We start from the raw sequence: 24832 nt of genomic DNA on the forward strand, positions 1-24832 counted from the left end.
CTTGTTGTCTCGGATTCTCCAGCATCTGCAGTTCCTACTATCTCTGAAATATTGTGAGCGGTTTTGGGCCCCGTATCTAAAGAAGGATGTGCTGGTGTTGGAGGGGGTCCAGTGGAGGTTTACAAGAATGGTCCCGGAAAGGTCACCATATGAGCAATGGTTGAGGACTGTCTACTTGATGGAGTTTAGAAGGATGAGGGGGAATCTCATTGAAGATTACAGAATACTGAGAGGTCTGGATCTAGTGGACGTGGAGAATATGTTTGCACTAGAACCCAAGGGCACAGCCTCAGACTGAAGGGACAACTCTTTAGAACTGAGATGAGGAGGAATTTTTCAACCGGAGGCTGGTTCATATGTGGAACTCATTTCTGTAGAACGCTGTGGAGGCTAAATCATTGAGTGTATTTAAGACCGAGATAGATATGTTCTTGCTTAGTAAGGCAATGAAGGGTTATGGGGAGAAGGCAGGAGAATGGGTTTGAAAAACCTATCAAACATGATCAAATGGTGGAGTAGAATCAATGACCTGAATGGTGTAATTTTGCTCGTATATCTTATAGTCTTATTATATCTTTTCTCCACACATGCTGCTAGACGTGCTGAGTTCCTCCAGCATTTTCTGTTTACATTTAACCTGTTTAGTTCGATTAGAATTTTGTAGGTTTCCTTGAGACTCCCCCTCATTTTTCTAAACTCCGGTGAATACAATCTTGACTGATCCAGCCTCCATTCATACGTCAGTCTTGCCATCCCAGGAATCTGGTGAACCTTCATTGCACTCTCTCCATATCTTCCTCAGATAAGGAGACCTAAACGGCACACGATATTTACTAAGGCCCTACACAGTTCCAGCAAGACATCCCTGCTCCTGTACTCGACAGTAGGCATGGAGCAGGAGCGATGGTGATTTCTGATCACAGAGAAAGGGAGCAGAGGTCTCTGATCACAGAGAGCAAGGTGAGGGAAGGGAGATCCAATGCCAGAGAGTGAGGAGCGAGGGCATCTCTGATGGCAGTATTCTCAAACTTAATGCTCATTTGTAGATTTATAAAATAGCTGTCCTCAGTCTGCCATCTTACTGTCGTTATTTCTATTGTTTTGCAGTAGACTGGGATTGCACCTGCCTCATTCAGTGGATAGTAAGAATGGAAAAGCACGTTTCAACACAGACACTCAAACACTGGAAGTTACCTTAACTATGAAGAGAGAGTTTGATTTCATTAACTTTGCTTGAGCCAAGTAATGAGGATTAGGAATTGTCAGTGGGTACTTTGTGTATTCAAGCACACATGCTCAGATTGCTGTCTGTCTACATTTAACATTTTGGTTTTAAAGAGGCAGTTTTATGTTTATTCTCCATTCTGGAAGTAAAATAGGATTAAAGGAATTCAATTACCATTTTAGCTTTGTGCGATTAAATCATAACCTGTAGAAGTAATACAAATGTAAAATTTCACACTTCTCCAGATGTTTCTGCTGATGAATGATTTGATTGGTGTTCAAAGGATTCCTGTGGGCATTTTTGTTTAGGGAATTTTTTTTTAAACCACAAGTACTTCTGGCTTGTGACAGTAATGCTCCACTGTAGTATTACAGAAAATTTTTATTGCTTGCTTTGTGAAAATGTGAAACAGTTTAATAAATGCTGATGTTTAAATGATAGTGATGTTTTTGATGTATGTTCAAAAAATTGGCTATGAGGTTTGCACCAAATTAGTTTTCCAACTGTCAGACCTGGATTAGAAGGCATACAGATGAGATGGATGCTGCATTTCAGGTAGAAGTGTTCCTTATGAAATAATTAATCTGAATTTAACACCCAAGTAACACTTGTCTATAACACATAGCTCTGCATCATTAATCACAAGCTGGCAAACTCATAAGCTGGGTTGGTATGACAATGAAATTACAGTCTTTTGTGTGGTAGGAGCTAAAGGCATTGGCTGAGAATCTTTCTTTTCCTTGGATAATCTCAGTTTTGCGCCTCGGTTTGCCAGATACTGAAATGACTGTTAAGTCCACTTTACAATCTACAGACTCTTCAACATGCTTGAACAGTCAGGTAGAGTGATCCTCCTCTTCACCTCTGCGCTTTCCTGATCAAATTTCAGAATCTGTTCAGTGCCTTACTGATGAAACTTCTCCATTTTGTTTGTCACAAGTCTCCCATGAATCGGTGGGTATTTTTGACCTCTTCACAGATGCCTTGGGGATCTTTAAATTATTCCTACTGTCCTCCTGTGAGTCTCATGCCTGCAAGTTTTGAGTCAAGAAGTTATTTCAGTACTCTGATATCAATCAAATGAGTGACAAAGTCCCATCTAATGAGATAATCTTTCATGATTAATACCTTGATGCTGGACCTGCTGCTGGATTGCCTTTCTTGGTACTTAATTTGAAGGATATTGAGAATCTTTACTGAGCAATATTAACGTGCTGTTCAGAACCATGGCTGCTCAATGCTGACATTGGTTGCTCCCTTTGCCTCCAGTGATCCCTCTCACCTTGACCAATACAAAATTCTCACTAATGAAACTCCAGAAAATGCAACATTCCAACTTCAAAATACCAGTCCTGCATTAAACAATACAGACTGACCTTGATCCTTTTTGTCTGTAACTATTGTTTTGATTCTTATCTATGATTCATCTTTTTGTGTGTATGACTGTGTGTGTGTGTGTGTGGAGCATAGTTTCTTTAATTACCTCAAGAATAAGAGGACTGGAATAAAGCAAACTTGCCTTTCAGTAGAATAGGTTTGCTGCTGGACTTTTTAAATTCACTCACACATTCTGAGGGCAAAAAATACACACTTTCATATCTAAATACAACTTTAAAGAAGTTTAACTTTTTTTAAAAAAAGCTTTAACTTCTTTTTGACCACAACTTTAAAGAAACAACTAAAATATTTGTGACTCTCATCTACTCATTAATTCAGCAAGACCACTTTTGAACTTTGTGCTGAATAATCTTTACTATATTTTTAGTTTCTAGATTTTCCTTGAATCTTTGAGTCATAGAATCATAAAATCATACAGTACAAGAGAAGCCCTTCAGCCCATTGAGTCTGTACCACCAAAAATATTTGACCACCAACACTAGTCACACTTTTCTACACAAGACCACCTCCTTGAATGTTATGACACTTCAATTTCTCATCCAAATAGGTTACCTGTTTCATTTACCTCCAAAGCAGTGCATTCTAGACTCCTATTACCCTCTTCGTGAAAAATCGTTTTCTCAAATCCCCTTTAAACCTGCCTTTCACTTTAAAAGTATGCTGTCTTGTTGTTGACTGTTTGATTAAGGCATCCTATTCATTTTGTCCATGCCCCTCATAATCTTACACACCTCTGTCAGGCCACCCTCAACCTTTCTGCTCCAAAGGAAACAACCTGAGCTCATCCAGTCTGTCTTCATACCTGAAATGCTCCATCCCAGGCATCTTGATGAATCTCCTCTTCACCCCTTCCAGTACAATTGCATCCTTCCGATAGTGTGGTGACTGGAATTGTGCACAGTATCCCAGCTGTGACCCAACCAAAATTTGTACAGCTCTAACATGACCTCCCTGTTCTTATAATCTATGCTCCCAACTGATAAAGGCAAGTATCCATATGCTTTTTTAACTACTCTATTAGCTTGTCTTGTCACTTTTAGGGATCTGTGGACAAACACTCCAAGATCCCTCTTTTCCTCTGAGCTTCCTAGTGTCCTTCCATTCATTGGGTACTCCTTTGTTTTGTTACTTCTCCCAAGGTGCATCACCTCACATTTGTCAATGTTGCCATTGATCTGCTGATCTGACCAACCCAGCCATATCTTCCATAACCTAAGACTTTTGACCTCACTCTCATCCGCCCAGCCAATCTTTCTGTCATCCACAAACTTACTGCCACATTCTCATCGACACGATTTATGAATATCATTACCTGTAAGGGACCCAGCACTAATCTCCGTAGTATGTCACTGCACACTAGTCTCCAGGCACACAAACAGCCTTCTACCACTACCCTCTGTCTTCTGTCACTAAGCTAGTTTTGGATTCAACTTGCCAAGTTACTCCGGATCCTATGAATTATTACTTTGTTTATCACTTTCCCAAGTGGGTCTTTTTCAAAGGCCATGCCGAAATCCACATGAACTACATCAAATGCCTTAACCTCATCTGCATATTTGGTCACCTCAAACGGTTCAATCAAATTCATTAGGCATGTCCTATCTCTGACAGATCCACGCTATATCTGGTCAAGCCTTGCCTCACTAAATGGAAATTAATTTTCTCTTTCAATATTTTCTCCAACAAGTTTCCTACTACTGATATCAGACTCACAACCTATAGTTCCCTAGACAATCTCTACTACCCTTGATGTAAAGAGGAACCACATTATCTGTCCTCTAGTCCTCTGCCACTACCCTGTTGCCAGAGACGATTTAAAAATTTGGGTCAGGACCCTGTTACTGCCTCTCTCTTCTCCCAAAGCAGCCTAGGATATGACTCATCTGGACCTGGGAATTTATCCACTTTAAAAACCTCCAAAACATTCAATAGCTCCTCACTCCTTATATCAATCTGCTCAAGAACCTTACAGACCTTCTTCCCAAATTTTGTACTTGCGTCCTTCTCCTGAGTAAAGACAATGTAAAGTACTTGTTTAGCACTTAGTAATGTTCTCTGGACTCACGGACAAATTGCCCCCTTGGTCCCTAGTAGGTCCTACTGTTTCCTGGTTGTTCTTTTACCATTGATACACTTGCAAAATATCTTTGGGAATTGTCCTAATTTTGCTTTGCCATTGTATTCTCATGCCCCCTCTTTGCTCTCCTAATTGCTTTCTTGAGATTATGCTACACATTCTATACTTCTCTCGGGCCTCTTTTGCTCCCTTTGCACCTATTATTCATCTGCCTTTTCCTTTTTATTCTGTCCTGAATATTCCTAGACATCTAGGGTCCTCTGGAGCTTGTTGCTCTTACATTTTGCCCTAAAGGGAACATGTTGGGACTATACTATCACCAGCACCTTTTTGAATGCCTCTCACTGTTTTGCTAAAGATTTTTTCCTCAGTGGCTGTTCCCAGTCAATTTTGGCCAGATTCTGTCTTATTTTTCGAGTACTGTGTACAGTTCTGGTTTCACTGCTATAGGAAGGATGTTATTAAATTAGAAAGGGTGCGGAAAAGATTTACACGGATGTCACCAGGACCAGAGGGTTTGTGTTACAGGGATAGGTTGGGACTTCTTTCCTGGAGCATGGAAGGTTGAGGGTGACCTTATATAAGTTTATAAAATCATGAGGAGCATAGATAAGTTGAATAGCAAAGATCTTTACCCTAGGATTATAGGGATTCAAAACTAGAGAGCATAGTTTTAACGTGAGAGGGGAAAGATTTAAAAGAAACCTGAGCGAAAACTTTTTCACGCAGCCAGCGGTATATGGAATGAACTGCCAGATTAAGTGATAGATGGAGGCACAGTTACAATAATTAAAAGACATTTGAACAGGTATATGAATTGTAAAGGTTTAGAGGAATATGGGCCAAACAACGGCAAACGCGACTAGTTTGGTTTGGGAAACCTGGGCAGCATGGACAAGTTGGACCGAAGGATATGTGTCTGTGCTGTGTGACTCTATAACTCTCATAATATCTACCTTATCTTAGTTCAAACCCTTTTTTGCTGAACATCTTTCTCCTTTTCCATAATAAACTTAAAATATACAGTGTCATGGTCACTATCAGTAAAATGCTCCCCCTCTGTCGCCTTGAATATCTGTCTTGCTTCATTTCACCGAATTAGGTACAGCACTGTGCCGTCCCTTGTAGGACCATTTATGTTGACATAAAAAGCTCTCCTGAATGTATTACAAGAAGTCTGCCCCTCTAAATATTTTGTACTATGATTATCCCAATTAATATGGGATATTTGAAATCCTTAATATAATTACTCTATCATTTTTTTTCATGCCTTAGTGAATTGATTACATATCTGCTCTTCAATTGCCCACAGACTGGGAGTTTATAATATACTCCTGTGTGACTGCATACTTTTTATTCTGAAGTTATACTAACAAAGCTTTATTTGATGACACTTCCTAGGTATCATCCCTCCTTACTGCAGTAACTAATAACATGACATCTCCTACATTTTTGCATCCGCCCCTATCCCACCTTTGAGTAAAGATATGATAACCTTCTCACCAATGTTAAGCTAACTTACCAACTGTTGTCTGAATTAGTTCCAGCCCCCTTTCTAAATTTATGTGTCATATTAGTGGCCAACTGACATAATTGCCTTTTCTTAAATCATGCCTCTGTTTCCCTTCCCAAACCTCTAATTCTAAGTAGATGCACTTATCCAGAATTTTAGACTCTTCATTTGATTAATTTATCAGTTGTCTTCTCCTTTTAAATGTCTTGATAACTGTTTTTGATCTCTTCTAAATAACATTCACCCCACCAATCTCCCAGAAGTTTTCTATTTCACTATTCATTTGTTATTGCCTGAGAGATGGTTGTGTAATTCCAATGAGGGTCTATCCTTATCTTGATTTCATTTCATCATTTATGTGTCTGTGGAATACTTTGATAATTATTTTTGTATTATTAGTAGCTTACTTTTGTAATTTCCCTTTGCTTTCCAATAAAGTTGCACAGTGAGCTCAATAAACCCGTGTGTGAATGATATTAACAAACTGAGAAAACATGTCTGACCTTTTAAGGCTGACCTTAACTGGACACAGCAACTTTTTCAGTGCTTATCATTCTCACTTTTACTTCTTTCAGTCTCACTCACACTGTCCAAACCATCAGAGACACACTCAATATCAAGCTGCATTAGTTTCTTTTCAATGCTTGTGATTCTCTGTTTGAATTTCTGCTGAGTTGAGTTGTACTCATTCAACAGCCTGGCAAACCGTGTCTGCAAGGAATCAAGGTTTGATTCAAGTCTTTCTACTTTCTCCTCCATGTCTTTCACTCCCATGACCACCTCCACATGCCCTTCATCCAGCAATCCTTCTTTTAGCAAAATCTCCTTGCCTCGCTCTTCTAGAACCTTCTTAGCTTCTGGAAACTCAACCAAGGCTTCCATTAGGTTGTCTTTTGACAGACGGAAGAGATCGGAGTACCCAATACTCCGGATATTTGCTGTCCTTCTGTTGCCCATTTTGCTGCCCTGGATGTTTAAGATACTGATCTCTCCGAAGCAGCTACCTGCACTCAGGGTGACGTACTGTGTCACCCCATCATCTGCCACCACTGCCAGTTTTCCTTCCTTGATGATGTACATCTCTTTCCCAATGTCTCCCTTGCGACAGATGTAATCCCCAGGGCTGAAAACCTGGAGTGTGAGCTTCAGCACCAACTCCACGAGGAGGCCAGCCTCACAGTCCTGAAAGATTCTTACCTTCTTGAGAGTGTCCAGATGTACATTGATGGCAATTTCTGCCTTCAGTTTGTCTGGGAGACCTCTCAGCACTTCACATTCGTCAACAGTTTTCTTGTTCGCCCAGAGATAATCAAACCATTTAATAACACGGGTCTGCACCTCTTTGCTGACCTTTCGGAACTGCATGTAGTGCTTGATGGCATCAACCTTGGCCTGGAAATCTGCACGGCTTGCATTCATGTTGGATATCATTGACCCTACATTACCCACAATAGTGGCAAAGATCAGCACTCCCACCAGGAAATCAAACACCACAAACAAGAACTCCACATCAAGGACAGGTGCTGGGGTCTCCCCTATGGTGGTGAGCGTCAGCGTCGACCAATACAGGCAGTAAATGTATTCTCTTGCCAGGTAACCATGGTAAGGGTCTGAGATGTTGGGATAGACCCAGCTATCTGAGCCAAAGCCAATGCTTTTGGAGATGGCGTAGTAAAGGCAGGCATTCCAGTGAATGATGATCAGCAGATAGAGCAGCAGGTTGCCAATTCGAAAGACATTTGGGTAATTTGTTCTGGTCTCTGTCCGATCACAAAACTCAAACACCCGTGGCAATTTCAGCAGGCGATTGAATCGAAGCTCTGGGTAATGGAATCCTACTGCCAAGTAACCCAGGTCGGTGGGTAAAACTGCAAAGACATCCAACTTAAACTGCAGGGTATTTATACAATGATCTTGTAACTTCTTCAAGTCTTTAACCAGCAGACCCTGTTCTAGAAATCCTGCCCAGAAATAAACAAACAATGTTAATAATTCAGCTAGAGCAAAGCCAGTTTGAACATACCTTCCTTTGGTTCACTGATGGGATGAGGACATCACTGCCTTGCCAGCATTTATTGCTCATCCCTAGGTGCCCTTGAGAAGCTACTGTTGAGATGCTTTCTTGAGCGGCTGCAGTTCTTCAGGTGGAGGGATACCCAGAAGATGTTAGGGAGGGAATTCCAGGATTTTTACTCAGCAAAACTGAACTGTAATACATTTTTCAAGCCAGGATAGTGAGTAACTTGAAGGGGTACCTGCAGTTAATGGTGTTTCCATGTATCTGCTGCCCTCGTCCTTCTCGATGGAAGTGGCCATGGATTTCAAGGATTGTATCTAAGGATGTTTGGTGAATTTCTGCAGTGCATCTTGTATGTAGTACAAGCTGTTCCTACTGAATGTTGATGGTGGAGGGAGTGGATGTTTATAGATGTGATGCACCCATGTGGGGTGCTTTGTCCTGGATAGTGTCAAGTTACACCCATCCAGGCACATGAGGAGTATTCCATCACACTCCTGACTTGTGCCTTGTAGATGGTGGACAAGTTTTGGGGAATCAGGAGGTAAGTTACTCACCACAGTATTTCTAGCTGCTACCTGTGCTTGTAGCCACTATGTGGCAAGTCCAGTTGAATTTCAGGTCAATGGTAACTCCCAGGATTTTGATTATGTGGAATTCAGTGATTTATTGAATATTAAGGGGTGGTGGTTAGATTGTCTCTTATTAGCGATGGCCATTACCTGGCACTTGTCAACCCAAGTCTGGATATTGTCCAGATCTTGTTAGATTTGAAAATAGACACTTCAGTGTCTGAGGAGTTGCAAATGGTGCTGAATATTGTGCAATCATTAGTTAACATCCCCACTTCTGAGCTAATGATGGGGGAGGGGTGGTCTTTGATGAAGCAACTGAAGATGGTTGCGCCTAGGACACTACCCTGAGGAACTCCTGCAAAGATGTCCTGGAGCTGAGATGACTGACCACCAACAGTCACAACCATCTTTCGATGTGCCATGTATGACTCCAGCCAACAGAGCTTTTGCTCCTGATACACATTGATTCCAGTTTTGCTAGGGCTCCTTGATATCTCACTGGGTCAACTATTGCCGGAATGTGAAGGCCCATATACTTTACAGTATCCAGTGCCTCCAACCATTTCTTAATATCATGTGGAGTGAATCAAATTGACTGGAGACTGGTATCTGTGATGCTGGGTACCACTTGAGGAGGCTGAGGTGGATCATCAACTTGGCACTTCTTGCCGCAAATGTTTCAGCCATATCTTTTGCACAAATGTGTTGAGGTCTTCCATCATTGAGAACAGGGATATTTTAGAAGCCTCCTCCTCCAGTGAATTGTTTAATTGTCCTTAGCCATTCATGACTGAATGTGGCAGGACTGCAAAGCTTAGAGCTGATCTGTTAGTTCTGTCTATCATTTGCTGCTTATGCTGTTTGGCATACAAGTAGTCCTGTTTGGTAGCTTCATCAGGTTGACACCTGATTTAGGTATGCCTGGTGCTATTCCTGACTTGGCCGCCTGCAGTCTCCATTGAATCAGTGTTGATCCCCTGGCTTGATGGTAATGCTGTTGATGGCCCACGAGCCTCATAGGTGCCCAGTCTTGAGTTGCTAGATCTTTTCAAAGTCAGTCACATTTGGCACAGTGATAGTGCCACACAATGATGGAGAGTATTCTCAATGTGAAGGCGGGACTTGGTTTCCACAAGGACTGTGTAGTGGTCACTCTTACCGATACTGTCATGGACAGATGCATTTGCAGCTGGCAGATTGGTGAGGGTGAGGTCAAGTATGTTTTTCCCTCTTGTTGATTCTCCACTGCCAGCCGCAGACCCAGTCCAGCAGCTGAACCATTTGGGACCCCACCAGCTTAATCAGCACTGCTGCTACTAAGCCAGTCTTAGTGGATCTTGAAACATCCACCCAGAGTACATTTTGCACATTTGCCACCCTCAGTGCTTCCTCCAAGTGATCTTCATAATGGCAGAGTACTGATTCATCAGTCCAAGGAGCACAGAAAGTGGTATTTAGCAGGAGGTTTTCTTACCCATGTTTAAACTGAAGCATTGAGATGTCACGAGATCCAGAGCCAAAGTTGAAGACTCCCAGGCAACTCCCTCCTCATTGTATACCACTGTGCTGTCACCTCTGCTGGGTCTGTCCTGCTGGTGAGACAGGATATATCTTGGAATGCTAATGGTGGTGTCTGCGATGTTGTCTGTAAGGTATGATTCCATGAGTATGACTGTGTCAGGCAGTTACTTGACTAGTCTATGAGACAGCTCTCCCAATTTTGGTGAAGATGATAATAAGGAGGACTTTGCAGGGTCTACAGGGCTGAAGGACTTGACACTGCTTGTTACTGACTTATTAATCAAGAGGCCCAAGCTAAAGTTCCCGAATTTTTCAATCTTTCTTCATAACTGAAGTTCCCCATTTCTGGAACAAAAATAAAGTTACTGGAAAGCTCAGCATTTCTGGGCCCTCCTCATAAACCTCTTCTGCATTCCCATCTCTCCCACAGTGTGGCTCCTGGAACTGTACACATTACTCTGTGTGAAACCGAAAGAACTGCAGATGCTGTAAATCAGGAACAAAAACACGAGTTGCTGGAAAAGCTCAGCAGGACTGGCAGCATCTGTAAAGAAAAAAATGAGGGTTAACATTTCGGGTCCGGTGACCCTTTCTCAGAACCTAAACATTAACCCTGATTTTTTTTCTTCACAGATGCTGCCAGACCTGCTGTGCTTTTCCAGCAACTTCTGTTTTTGTTGACTCTGTGTGAAGCCAGTGAAAATCATAGGTTTAAGATGAGAGGGGAAAGATTTAAAAACAACTGAAGGGTAACTTTTTCACGCAGATGGTGGTGCATGTATGGAACAAGCTGCCAGAGGAAGTGATAGGGGTAGGTTTAATTACAACATTTAAAAGGCATCTGGATGGGTATATGAATAGGAAGGTTTGGAGGAATTTGGGCCATATGCTGGCAAATGGGACTAGGTCAGATTGGGATGTCTGGTCAACACAGATGAGTTGGACTGAAAGATCTGTTACCATGCTGTATGACTCTGTGTTATCCTATATAAGTGCAGCATAATCAGAAAAGCAAAATAGTGCAGATGCTGGAGGTCTGAACTTAAAACAGAGAATGCTAGAAAAACTCAGCAGTCTGGCAGTATCTGTGGAGAGAGAAACAGAGTTAACATTTTGAGTCTGGTCTGACTCCTCTTCAGAATTCCGAAGAAGAGGAACTCTTTAACAAAACTAAGAATTGGAGATGCTGGAAATCTGAAACAAAAACAGAAATTGCTGACATAACTCGAAGTCTGGCAGCATCAGTGAAGAGAAAGCAGAGTTAATGTTAAGTCTGGTGACTCTTCATCAGAACTGATAGCAGCAAGGAAAATGTGGTATTTATGTTGAAGATGATTTGGGGTAGGATGGGCTGCTGGAACAGAGATGGAGCCCACACAGCGAGGGAGAGAGAGAGAGATATGAAAGAGGTAGGCATAGAAAGGGATTATTGATCAGAGGCTAGAATAGAAGAGAAGTTGAATAAGTGATAATGAGAGCTGAAAGTATGAGAGGATGGGTTGGTTGTGCTAAAAGTAACTCATGGCACAACAAGACCAGGGTGGGTAAAAGAACGTGGAAGGATGGAATCAGGCTGTAAAGTTATTGAACTCGATACTGAATCCTAGAGGCTACAGGATGTCCAAGCAGAAAATGAAATGTCATTCTTCAAGCTTGTGCTGAGGCTTGCTAGAACACTGCAGCAGACCTGTGACAGAAATGTTGTATGGTGTGTTGAAGTGGCAGATAACTGGACACTCTTATGGACAGAACATGCATGTTCTGCAAAGCAGTCATCCAGTCTGTGTTTCGTCTCCCTAATGTAGAAGACACCATTTTGTGAGCAGCAAATACAGTAGACTAGATTCAATGAAGTACAGGTAAATTGCTTCACCTGAAAGGTGTGTCTGGGACCTGGGATAGAAGGAAGAAGTAAATGGGCAGGTGGTACATGGAAAAGTGCCATTGGAAATGGAGAAAGAGTAGATCAAGGTGTCCTGGAGGGAACGGTGTCTATGAGATTCTAACAACAGAGCGGAGGGGAATATGTGTGTGGTCGTATCATCTGGATGTAGATGTTGGTGGGATGGTAGTTAAGGACCAGTTATTGTTGTGGGAGGGAATAGAAGGAGTGAGGGCAGAAGTGTGAGAGATGGGTTGCACACCATTGAAGGCCCTGTCAACTGTGGTGGTGGGGAGTCCTTGGTTGAGAAGATTGGTGGACATTTCTGAGGGCTGGCCTGTGGCAAGTGGCATCATCAGAACATGTGATGGAGATGGAGAATCTGGGAGAATGCAAGAGAGACTTCATAGAAAGCAGGCATGAGGATGTATAGTCAAGGTAATTGAGGGAGTCAGTAGGTTTATAGTGGATGTTTCTGGCCAGCCTATCCCCAGAAATGGAAGTAGAGATGTCCAAGAAGGGAAGGGAGGAGTCAGAGATGGACAAAATTAAGGTGAGATCAGGGTGAAATGTGGAAGGAAAATTGATAAACTTTTCCAATTTTGGATGAGAGAGAGAAGCAGCACCAAGATGTCATCAATGTGCCAAGGAAAGAGTTGTGGGGAGGGAGCTGAATAGGACTGAAACAAGGAATGTTCCACATAGCCCATAAAGAGAAAGCATAACAGGGCGCCATGCAGGTACCCATTGCCACACCTTTGATCTGAGGAAAATGAAGGGATTAAGGGAGAAATTGTTTGAAGTGAGGACAAGGTCAGCCAGGTGGAGGAGGATGGTGGTGGAAAGGGGCAATTCAGGCCATTTTCCAGGAAGCAGTGAAGAGCCCTGACACCACCACGATGGGGGATGGACATGTAAAGGGATTGCATGTCCATGGTGAAGAGGAGGTGGCTGGAGCCTACAAACTGGAAATTTAAAACTGACTAAAGCATCCGAAGAGTTGCAGATGCAAGTCGGAAGGAACTGGATAAGGGGGAGAAGAATCGAGTCGAGGTAAGGAAAAATAAGCTCTGTGAGGCAGGAGCAGACTGAAACAATGGGTCTGCATGGGCAGTCCTGTCTGTGGATGTGGGCTATACGGGTTTGAGGGAACTATGGGCTGGGAGGCTGTCGGGGTGAGATATCCAGAAAAGATGAGATCAGTGACCATCATGGATACATTGGCCTGATGTTCGATGTTGGAGTCATAGTCTGGAGGAGATAGAAGGAGGTGTCTGAGAACTGGCACACAGCCTCTGTAATGCAGAGGTCAGTATGCCAGACAACAGCCATCTCCTTTGTCAGCAGGCCTCATGACAAAGCCAGGGTTGAATCTGACAGCACAGAGTGAAATCTGTTCAAAGGGAGATATGTTCAAATGGGTGAGGTGGGGGGTGTGTGCAACTGATGTCACTTTGACAGTTCTCAATTAATATATTGAATGTAGGAGAAATACAAGAAGGAGGGGTCCAGGTGGATGGGGAGTGTTGGAGACAATTGAAGGGTCTGTGGGGTGGAGAGTGAATTCTTGTCATAGAATTGTAGAATTTTGTAGTACAAAAGGAGGCCATTTGACCCATCATGTCTGTACCGGATTCTGAAACAGCTACTCAACTATTCCCATGCTCCAATCCTATCTCCGTAGTTCTCTAAATTCATCCCTTTCATATGTGTATCCAGCTCTCTTTTGAAACCTCCTATGGAATCTGCCTCTACCACTCTCCCAGGCAGTGCATTCCAAATCCTAATAACTCTAAAGAAGTTTCTCCTCATTTCACCCATAGCCCTCTTGCTGACAATCTTGAAATTGTCATCCCTCGTTACTGACTTACTAACTCGTGGAAATTAAATATCCTTCTTTACCCTGTCAAAATTTTTCATAATTTTGAACACCTCAATAAAATCACCCCTTAATCTTCTCTGCTCCAAGGAGAACAAGCACAATCTCTCGAATCTTTCCTAAATCCAAAACTGATAGACTTTGGCAAGCCAAAAATCATGAGAAATATTGGGTAAAGGGGTGTACATGGTATCTGGTTACAGATAGGCCATGATTGGTTCAAGGAGCTAAATGATCTATTCATGCTCCTATTTTGGGCACAGTGATAAAATGACTGACTGGATAAAAATAATGCTTTTGGGAACAATTGCTGGGTAATACAGGATTTCAGTCTGGCCGAAATGAGCTTTTTGTCTTCTAATCACCAGGGATAATATAGAACAGAACAGGGAATATGAACTTGTTTGGATACTGAGAAGAATAGTGTTAAACAGGGAGACCTTGGGGTTCAGGAACAAAGTTTGTTGAAAGTTGCAACACATTGTCCAAAGAGATAGCACAGAGGTGGAGGAAGAAGACCTCAATGTCATGTTGTGGCTGAAATTCATTGATTTGCAGGGCACAGAGGGACAAAATGAACTCCTTTGCTGAGTGCAGAACGTTCAGCATCAGAGAACAGAAAGCCAGAGGAAGTAGCAAATATCTGACAAGAGGTGAGTTAGGCGAGGGGCTGAAGTCAGAGAGATGAGACGAGGACTAAAGTTCCAGATGGGCATAGGTATCTCTGAGTTGTTGAAACTTGTGTTACTTAATGCACAAAAGGAAGAGAATAATTTTCTTGTTAGAGCATTGAAAAAACTGGAAATTGAAGTGAAACTGGAGTCAGGGCAGCTCTGAGCCAGCATAAGGTGGCACTAATGGAAAGAGAGGCCGAGATTGTGTATATAGCTAACATGGCTCTGATTGTGAATTTCAGAATGTGATGAGGAGTGTTGTACATCACAGAGATGCCTGTGATCGTGGGTAGATTCGAAACTCAAAAAATGAAACTTCAGTCAGAATCTATGTGGGGTGAGTCAGAGTTCTTTGTTCCTCAAAATTGTTTGTTTCTCTCTTTACAGATGGTGCCAGGCCTGCTGAGTTTCTCCAGTTCTTTGTGTTTTATTTAAGTTCATCATAGCCTCCCTACTCTGTGCCCATATTCATGATGCTTGGAATGCTGTATATATTATTAATAGTTCTCTCTACTTGACTTGCTACTTTTAATGCCTTGAGTACAAATAAACCCAGATCTCTCTGTTCCTGTACCCCCTTTAGAATAGTAGACTTTATTTTATACTATCTTTCCATGTTATTTGTACCAAAATGAATCATTTCACATTTGTCTACATTGAACTTCACCTGCCATTTCACTGCCCACTGCACCAACTTGTCAATGTCTACTTGATCTTCTGCACTGTTCTGAGTCCTCATGTTCCTATGTTCTAATAATAGAATGCGCTCAGCCCCGCAATATCTTGGGACACTTCCTCTTAACCTTTCTTATCCAGTTACATCTCCTCTCAAGGTATGTTCTCCAAAATAATTGCAATCCTCTAGATGATTGCTGACCAGTGGTTTATGAAGTTCCAGCACAATCTCTTTCTTTCTTATACTTTGCAATGGATCGGCTGGTTAGACCACATTGCTGTGAGCCTGGAGTACATAGGCCAAAAAAAATAAGGATGGCAGATTTTCTTGCCTAGAGGACTTTAGTAAACCAGATGGGATTTTATGATCATCAACAGTGGTTTCCTGGTTAACCACAAACAGGTTGAGCTTTCAAATCTAGGTTTTTATTGATTACATTTTAAATTCTACCAGCTGCTATGCTAGGGTTTTGAACCCATGTCCCCATAACATTAGCCTCGGTCTCTTGATTAAAATTCCAGTACAGTAGCAGCAGTGCAGACCATCCACACTGTCATTAAAGAACTACACCAAAGATCCTTAGATAGCACCTTCCAAACCCACAATCACTTTCATCTAGAAAGGTGGCAGATACATGGGAACACCACTTTCTGCAAGGTTTCCCCCCAAGCCACTCGCTATCCTGACTTGGAAATATATTGTTGTTCCTTCACTGTCAATGGGTTGAGATCCTAGAACTACCTCTCTTATGACATTGTGGGAATAACTACAACACATGGACCATAGTGGTTCAAGAAGGCAGCTCACCGTCACCTTCACCAGGATACCTAGGGATGTGCAATAAATCTTGACCCAAACAATGATGCACATCCTGTAAAGAAAATATAATGAAATACATGATTCCACTATTTATAACTTGAAATTTGCAATTATCAACGCTGCAGTAACCCCACTGTCATTGGAAATACTGCCGGCTGCCCACTATCACTGTCCACACTGTCGTCTGCTCACTGTCACTGTTGACACTGCAGTCTTCTCACTGTTACTGTTGACATTGCAGCATCCCCAATGTCACTATCAACACTGCAGTATCCATACCATTGCTGATCACACTGTAGCAGTCACTGTTAGCACTGCAGTATTTCTACTGTCACTGGTGATACTGCAGTATCCTCACCTTCACTGCTGGCACTGCAGTAGCTGAACAATCACCCTCAACACTGCAGTATCCCCATTGTCATTATCAACAGGTGGTAAAGAAGGCATATGGCATACTTGCCTTCTTCAGTTGGGGCATTGTGTATAAAAGCTGGCAAAACATCTTGCAACTGTATAAAACTTTAGTTAGGCCACATTTGGAGTACTTGTGCAGTTTTGATCACTGCACTACAGGAAGGATGTGGAGGTCTTGAAGAGAGTGCAGAAGAGATTTACTAAGGTGTTGCCTTAATTGGAGTGTATTAGCTCTAAGGGGAGGTTGGACAAACGTGAATTGTTTTCACTAAAGCATTGGAGGCTGAAGGGCAACCTGATAGAAGTATATAAAATCACAAGAGGCATAGATAGGGTAGAGAGACAGATTCTTTTTCCCGGGGGGAGATTTCAAATACTAGGAGGCACAGGTGTAAGAGGGAAAGTTTAAAGGAGATGTGCAAAAAAGATTTTTAAACAGAGGATGATAGGTGACGAGAATGTGCTGCCAAGGGAAGTGAAGGATGCAGGTATGACAGCAAAGTTTAAGAGGCATGTAGACTGATACATGAACAGGCAGGGAATGGAGAGATACAGACTGTGAGTAGGCATTTGGATTCATTTAGAATAGCATCATGGTCGGCACAGACATGGTGGGCCGAAGGGCATGTGCCTGTCCAGCACTGTTCTATGTTCTGTCACTATCAACATTGCAGCGTCCCTTTTATCACTAACAACAATGCAGCATCCTCACTGTTACTCACAACACTGCAGTATCCCCTCTGTCACTATCAACATTGCAAAAGCTTTCTGAAAATTCAAATACACTACATCCACTAGTTTTTCTTTATCTATTCCACTTATTGCATTTTCAAAAAAATGTAGGTTGTAGGTTTATCAAGCATGATTTTTTTGCTTTTCATAAACCTATTTGTCCAATCCTGTTTATATTTTGCAAATATAATCCAACGCATCATCCTCCGACACTTCCGCCATCTGCAATCCGACCCCACCACCAAAGACATTTTTCCCTCCCCACCCTTATCTGCTTTCCGGAGGGAATACTCTCTCCGGGACTCCCTTGTCCACTCCATATTCCCCTTCAGCCCCACCACACCCGGCACTGCAGGAAGTGCTACACCTGTCCCTACACCTCCCCCCTCACCCCCAACCCAGGCCCCAAGAAGACTTCCCACATCAAGCAGATGTTCACCTGCACATCTGCTAATGTGGTATACTATATCCGCAGTTCCCGTTGTGGCCTCCTCTACATCGGGGAAACCAAGCGGAGGCTTGGGGACCACTTTGCAGAACACCTACACTCGGTTCGCACTAAACAACTGCATCTCTCAGTCGCGAACCATTTCAACTCCCCCTCCCATTCCTCAGACAACATGTCCATCCTGGGCCTCCTGCAGTGCCACAACGATGCCACCCAAAGGTTGCAGGAACAGCATCTCATATTCCGCTTGGGAACCCTGCAGCCCAATGGTATCAATGTGGACTTCACAAGCTTCAAAATCTCCCCTCCCCCTACCGCATCCCAAAACCAGCCCAGCTTGTCCCCGCCTCCCTAACCTGTCCTTCCTCCCACCTATTCCCTCCTCCCACCTCAAGCCCCACCCCCATCTCCTACCTAATAACCTCATCACGCCCCTTTGACCTGTCCGTCCTCCCTGGACTGACCTATCTCCTCCCTATCTCCCCACCTACACTCACCTTTACTGGCTCCACCCCCACCTCTTTGACCTGTCTGTCTCCTCTCCACCTATCTTCTCCTCTATCCATCTTCTTTCCGCCTCCCCTCTCTCCCTATTTATTTCAGAATCCCCTTCCCCTCCCCCATTTCTGATGAAGGGTCTAGGCCCGAAACATCAGCCTTCCTGCTCCTCTGATGCTGCTTGGCCTGCTGTGTTCATCCAGCTCTACACCCTGTTATCTTATATTTTGCAAATGTTCTGTTATCGTGTCTTTTATAATAGTTTTGAGCAATTTCCCCGTTACTGATGTGAGGCTAACTGGTCTATAGCTCTGTTTGTTTTTCTTTCCATCAACTTTTAAATAATGAGGTTACATTTTTCACTCTCCAGTTTGTAGGACCTGCTCTAGAATCTATAGAATTTTGGAAGATGACCGCCAATGCATCTAATATTTCCAAGACCTCTTCCTTTAGTTTTCTACAATGTAGATTATCAGGCCTTGTGGATTTGTCAGCCTTTAACCCCATTAGTTTCCTCAGCACCATTATTCTCACCACCACTGTTGACAGTGGGGTATCACTCTGTCACCTTCAACACTGCAGTGTCCTCACAGTCACTGATAATATTGCAGTATTTCAATGTCACTGACAACAATGAAGTGTCGTACTGTCACTATTGATACTGCAATATTGTACTGTCACTCACGGCACTGCATATCACACCATTACTGACAATATTGAAGTATCGCACTGTCACTGAGGACACTGCAGTATTCCCACCGTTGCAGTTTAACCGCAGTATCCCAACAGTCACTGTTGACGTTGCAGAATCCCCACTGTCACTATGAAAACTGCAGTATCCTCACTGTCAACATTGTAGTATGCTTACTGTCACTGTCAACACTGCAGTATCACACTCACTGAGCAGTTTTTACACTGGACAGCTCTAGCTGATGGTAGTGTTTGACACCACAAAGCAACACTAGTGAGAAAAGTGATTGTTTGCACAAAACTATGGGCACAAACCTGTCCTGAGTCTGACAAAGATGTCAAGAATATAAATGACATCTGAGATGTAGTCAATAGTCAACCAAATTGTAAGATGTTGTATCTGGAGAGAGTCAAAGCAAGCCCTGTGGGAAAAAGAAAAACAAGTATTTTAACCTGAAATCACAGAAACATACTCGGCAACATGTGCTAATCGTGCACAGAAACACACTGAGAAACAAGTGTTAATCATGCAGGAAACACACTAGGAAATACGTCACACATCAATCACACACCAAAACATACTGAGAAACACATGATAATCACACACAGAAACACAAGGAAAGACATGTTAATCACATGTATCACAGGTATGTCAGTCATACACATAGCATATCATGACCTGAGATAGTAGGAACTGCCGATGCTGGAGAATCTGAGATAACAAGGTGTAGAGCTGGATGAACACAGCAGGCCAAGCAGCATCAGAGGAGCAGGAAAGCTGATGTTTCGGGTCTAGACCCTTCTTCAGAAATGTGTAGTTGGGTAGCTGTGGGCTACCTAGAGTACACCTCCTCTCACCCACCTTCCTGCAAAAAGGCCATCCCTTATTCCCAATTCCTTCGCCTCCGCCGCATCTGCTCCCGAGATGAGGCATTCCACTCCCAGACATCCCAGATGATCTCATTTTTCAAGGACCGCAACTTCCCCTCCACAGTGGTCGAAAACGCCCTCAAATGTGTCTCTCACATTTCCCACAACTCATCCCTCATACCCCCTCCCTGCAATAACAACCAAAACAGAATCCCCCTCGTCCTCACATAAACCCCACCAACCTACGGATCCAATGCATCATCCTCCGACACTTCCGTTATCTGCAATCCGACCCCACCACCAAAGACATTTTTCCCTCCCCACCTTTATCTGCTTTCTGGAGGGACCACTCTCTCCATGACTCCCTTGTCCACTCCACACTCCCCACCAGCCCCACCACCTCCGGCACTTTTCCCTGCAACCGCAAGAAGTGCTGCACCTGTCCCTACACCTCCCCCCTCACCCCCATCCCAGGCCCAAAGAAGACCTTCCACATCAAGCAGATGTTCACCTGCACATCTGCTAATGTTGTATACTGTATCCGCTGTTCCCGTTGTGTCCTCCTCTACATCGGGGAAACCAAGCGGAGGCTTGGGAACCGCTTTGTGGAACACCTACGCTCGGTTCGCAACAAACAACTGCATCTCCCAGTCGCGAACCATTTCAACTCCCCCTCCCACTCCTTGGACAACATGTCCATCCTGGGCCTCCTGCAGTGCAACAACGATGCCACCTGAAGGTTGCAGGAACAGCATCTCATATTTCGCTTGGAAACTCTGCAGCCCAATGGTATCAATGTGGACTTCACAAGCTTCAAAATTTCCCCTTCCCCGACTGCTTCCCAAAACCAGCCCAGCTCGTACCCGCCTCCCTAACCTGTCCTCCCACCTCTCCACTCCTCCCATCTCAAGCCCCACCCCCATCTCCTACCTACTAGCCTCATCCCGCTTCCTTGACCTGTCCGTCCTCCCTGGACCGACCTATCCCTCCCTAACTCCCCACCTACACTCACCTTTACTGGCTCCAACCCTGCCTCCTTGACCTGTCTGTCTCCTCTCTACCTATCTTCTCCTTTATCCATCTTCTATCCGCCTCCCCCTTTCTCCCTGTTTATTTCAGAATCCCCTTCCCCTCCCCCATTTCTGAAGAAGTGTCTCGACCCGAAATGTCAGCTTTCCTGCTCCTCTGATGCTGCTTGGCCTGCTGTGTTCATCCAGCTCTACACCTTGTTATCTCATATCATGACCTATTGTCTTTCACTGACTATCTTTGATGAAACGGAAACACTTCACCTCAGAACCTTTATCTCCTCAGATAGCCGATACCCAGGCAATTTTGGTTCTGTCTTCACAACAGAGACCCCAGATTACGTCCCAGAAATATTAGGGAACCAAGGGTCTATGGAGAGGGTGTAATTAATGAAAACCAGCATCAGTAAGAAAATGGTGCTGAGGAGAATAATGGGGTTAAAGGCTAACAAATCCCCAAGGCCTGATAATCTACATCTCAGAATTCTAACGGAAGAGGACCTGGAAATAGTAAATGCATTGGTGGTCATCTTCCAAAATTCTATAGATTCTAGAGCAGGCCCTACAAACTAGAGAGTGAAAAATGCAACCTCACTATTTAAAAGTTGGCGGAGAGAGATAGAAAACAAAATTATAGACCAGTTAGCCTCACATCAGTAATGGGGAAAATGCTCAAATCTATTATGAAAGACACGATAACAGAATATTTGCAAAATATAAACAGGATTGGACAAATGAGTTTATAAAAAGCAAAAAAAAATCATGCTTGATAAATTTACCAGAGTTTTCTTGAAGATGCAATAAGTAGAATAGATAAAAAAGAACTATTGGATGTGGTGTATTTGGATTTTCAGAAATCTTTTGGTAAGGTTTCTCATAAGAGGTTGGGTTGACAAAGTTAATATGAGGTAATATACCGACATCAATTGAGAATTGGTTGACAGACAGGAAACTGAGACTGGCCATAAATGTGACTCTTTTTGGGTGGTAGGTAGTGACTGGTGGGATATCACAAGGATCAGTGCTTGGATCCCAGCTATTTGCAATATGTGAAAGTGACCCAGATGAGGGAACCAAATACAACATTAGCAAGCTTTTATTTTGTTGACTCATGAGATGTGGGATACTGAGGAGTGAAATCCCTTCCTGATCAGGAATCTGGGTGGATGATGCCAGGGTACTCTGAACATTATGTGAGCAGCCGCTGGCCCTCTATCCCCTAAGGATGACTGTAAACCTGATGCTTTAGGCAGCTCAGTCAGTGATGGACTGGACAAACTGTCCTGTATTCCTGTAATTCAATAAGTATACAGTGAGCTCCTGATCAGGAGATACCACACAGTTCTCTATATGTAGTTTGAAAGGATTCAGAGGTGAGGAGGTTCATTGTTGCTGTGATTTTCAGTGTCAGAGGCACTGTACTGCCTCCCAAGCTGGGCTGTAAATCTGCCTGAACGAGGTGGCAGATGTAATGACAGTGTCCCGAGTCATGTGAAGGTATCTCCAACACAGTAGTACACACATCTGCAGGGAGCTTCAATGTCACAAGTACACCTTCTCAAAGTGCACCCTCTTCCTGTAAACCCCCTTCTTGGCACACCTCTCCCAGTAAAACACCTCTTAGTGTACCGTCCTTGATATATCCCCTCTTGGTATAGTCCCTCTTGGTATAATTCTTCTCTCTATACCCGCTTTTGCTACATCCCCTCCCTGTATGCACCATTTTGGTACACCCTGGCTCTCTCACCACCACCGGCCTCCCCACCCCAGAGTAGGAGCCTTTCTACTGCAGTGAGTGATTCATTTCAGCCTGAAGTCTGAGTGCTGAGTGCTCGTGCAGTGTGTTATTTTTTGCTTCGCTTCACTTTGCACATAGTTGGCAGTCTGTGCTGTGCATGAACTTGTGCAAAGAGAGCTCAGGCCCCTCCTTGTTTTTGCTGTGGATTCTCACTAAAGGACTCAATATGGAGATAACAAGGTGTAGAGCTGGATGAACACAGCAGGCCAAGCAGCATCGGAGGAGCAGGAAGGCTGACATTTCGGGCCTAGACTCAATATGGACTTGCCTGAAGACAGGAATGTTGCATGTATACTGCATGGATACAACCTTCTCTGATTTTATTTTTCTTTCCAATTTCTTCATCCTTGAATCCTCTCCCTCTCAGCTACACTGTTACCCCCCATTACTGGAGATGGTTTTCTTTCCTCCCTGTCAGGTTTCAATCTCCTCAGTCATTGTGACCTCATTCACCATTTCTCTTGACCCTCCTATAGTTTGCTTTGAACCCATATCCATTCCTTTCCCCATGCTTACCTTCAGCCTTGCCATTGTTCTTTCTCCCATTCTGCCCCCTTGTCCTGCCTCTTCACCCTCACCAGCTCCCCTCATTATCCCATTGTGTTGCCAACTGTCAGTGTGCAGTTCCTTCCTTCGTGATGCCCCTTGCCTCAATCAGTGTGACTGTCCCCTGCATCCCAGTTGTCTACCTCTATTCCTCAGGATCTTTCTGGCATCAATCCAACAACATGGCCTTTCAGTTTAACACCTTCCCCCTTTTATCTGTAATTATTCTGTGGAGTCACTTGAACCAACTCCAGCCTAGTGTCAGCCAGTGTGGCTGCTTCACTTAGGAACTGGCCCTCAATGCTGAGAGGTTCTGAGAAAAAGAAGAGCAAAGATTTAACCTATCCATCGGGGGACTGAATGTTTGCCTTCCTCTCAATTAAGTTCCCCTGTCCACCTGTCAAACAACTCTGGAGGTACCCTAGAAATGTGCACACGCACACACACACACACACACACACACACAATTGTAATCATGCTATGAAACTATAAGACATAGGAGGAGAAGTAGGCCATTCAGCCCATTGAATTGCTCTGCATTCGGTGAAATCATGGCTGATCTGATATTCCTCAACTCCACTTTTCTTGCCTTTTTTCAATAAACCTTGATTCTCTTACTTATTAAAAATCTATCTTTCACAGCCTTGAATACACTTAATGACCCAGCCTCAACAACCCTGTGGTAAAGAATTTCAGGTCCAATGTACTCTGAGAAGAAATTCCTCCTCATCTCTGTCTTAAATGTGCAGCTCCTTATTCTGAGATTATTCCCCCTGGTTCAAGATTCTTCCATAAGGGGAAACAACCTCTCTGCATCCACATGGTCAAGTCCCCTCAGAATCTTGTATGTTTCAATACAGTCATCTCTCATTTTTCTAAACTCCAACAGGAACATGCCCATCCTATTCAAGCTCTCCTCATAAAATAGTTACTCCATGCCTGCTATCAGCCGAGTGAACCTTCTCCTGACTGCTTCCCATACCATTACATCTTAGAAAAGAGGCCCAAAACTGTTCACAGCATTCTAGCTGTGGTTTGACTAGTGCTTTGTACAGTTTTACCAAAGCGTCCCTTTTATATTCTATTTCTTTGAAATAAAAGCTAACATTCTTTTTGTCTTCCCTATTAATCCACTAAACATGGACACTAGCTTTTTGTGATATAAGAAAAGGATCTTATGACAAGGATCTCTGCCATATAGCTTTCTGCAGTCTTTCTTCATTTAAACAATATTAAGCTGTCTATTCTTCCAGCCAAGGTGCATAACCTCACATTTTCCCACACATATTCTATCTGCCAAGTTTTTTTGTCAACTTGTCAGATTTGAAGGTTTTGAGTTATAGGGAGAATTGAATAAGCTGGGTCTATATTCCCTGGAGCATTGGAGGCTGAGGTGTGACCTTATAGAAGTTCATAAAATCATGAGGGGCATGGATAGGATGAATAATCAAGGTCTTTTCCCCAGGGTAAGGGAGTTCAAAACTAGAGGGCATAGGATTAAGGTGACAGGGGAAAGATTTAAAAGGGCAACTTTTTTACGATTACAATATTT

General features: G+C 43.2%; 2 protein-coding genes across 2 annotated transcripts in view; one reads left to right on the plus strand and one right to left on the minus strand.

The window, feature by feature from the left end:
• The window catches only part of dnaaf6 (dynein axonemal assembly factor 6), a 63679-nt gene extending 62014 nt beyond the window's left edge, over positions 1–1665 (plus strand). Inside the window, exon 7 of the mRNA XM_048605103.1 lies at positions 1108–1665. Coding sequence (XP_048461060.1) covers positions 1108–1237 — 130 coding nt within the window. The 3' untranslated portion in view covers positions 1238–1665. The remainder of the gene's footprint in view (positions 1–1107) is intronic.
• A 5088-nt stretch (positions 1666–6753) lies between these two features.
• The window catches only part of LOC109923558 (cyclic nucleotide-gated olfactory channel-like), a 73697-nt gene continuing 55618 nt past the window's right edge, over positions 6754–24832 (minus strand). The window contains exons 7-8 of the mRNA XM_048604960.1: positions 19354–19460; positions 6754–8174 (exon numbers count right to left, since the gene is read on the minus strand). Coding sequence (XP_048460917.1) covers positions 6754–8174; positions 19354–19460 — 1528 coding nt within the window. The remainder of the gene's footprint in view (positions 8175–19353; positions 19461–24832) is intronic.

This window comes from Rhincodon typus, chromosome 14 (genome assembly GCF_021869965.1).
Source record: "Rhincodon typus isolate 14 chromosome 14, sRhiTyp1.1, whole genome shotgun sequence".
Lineage (NCBI taxonomy): Eukaryota > Metazoa > Chordata > Chondrichthyes > Orectolobiformes > Rhincodontidae > Rhincodon > Rhincodon typus.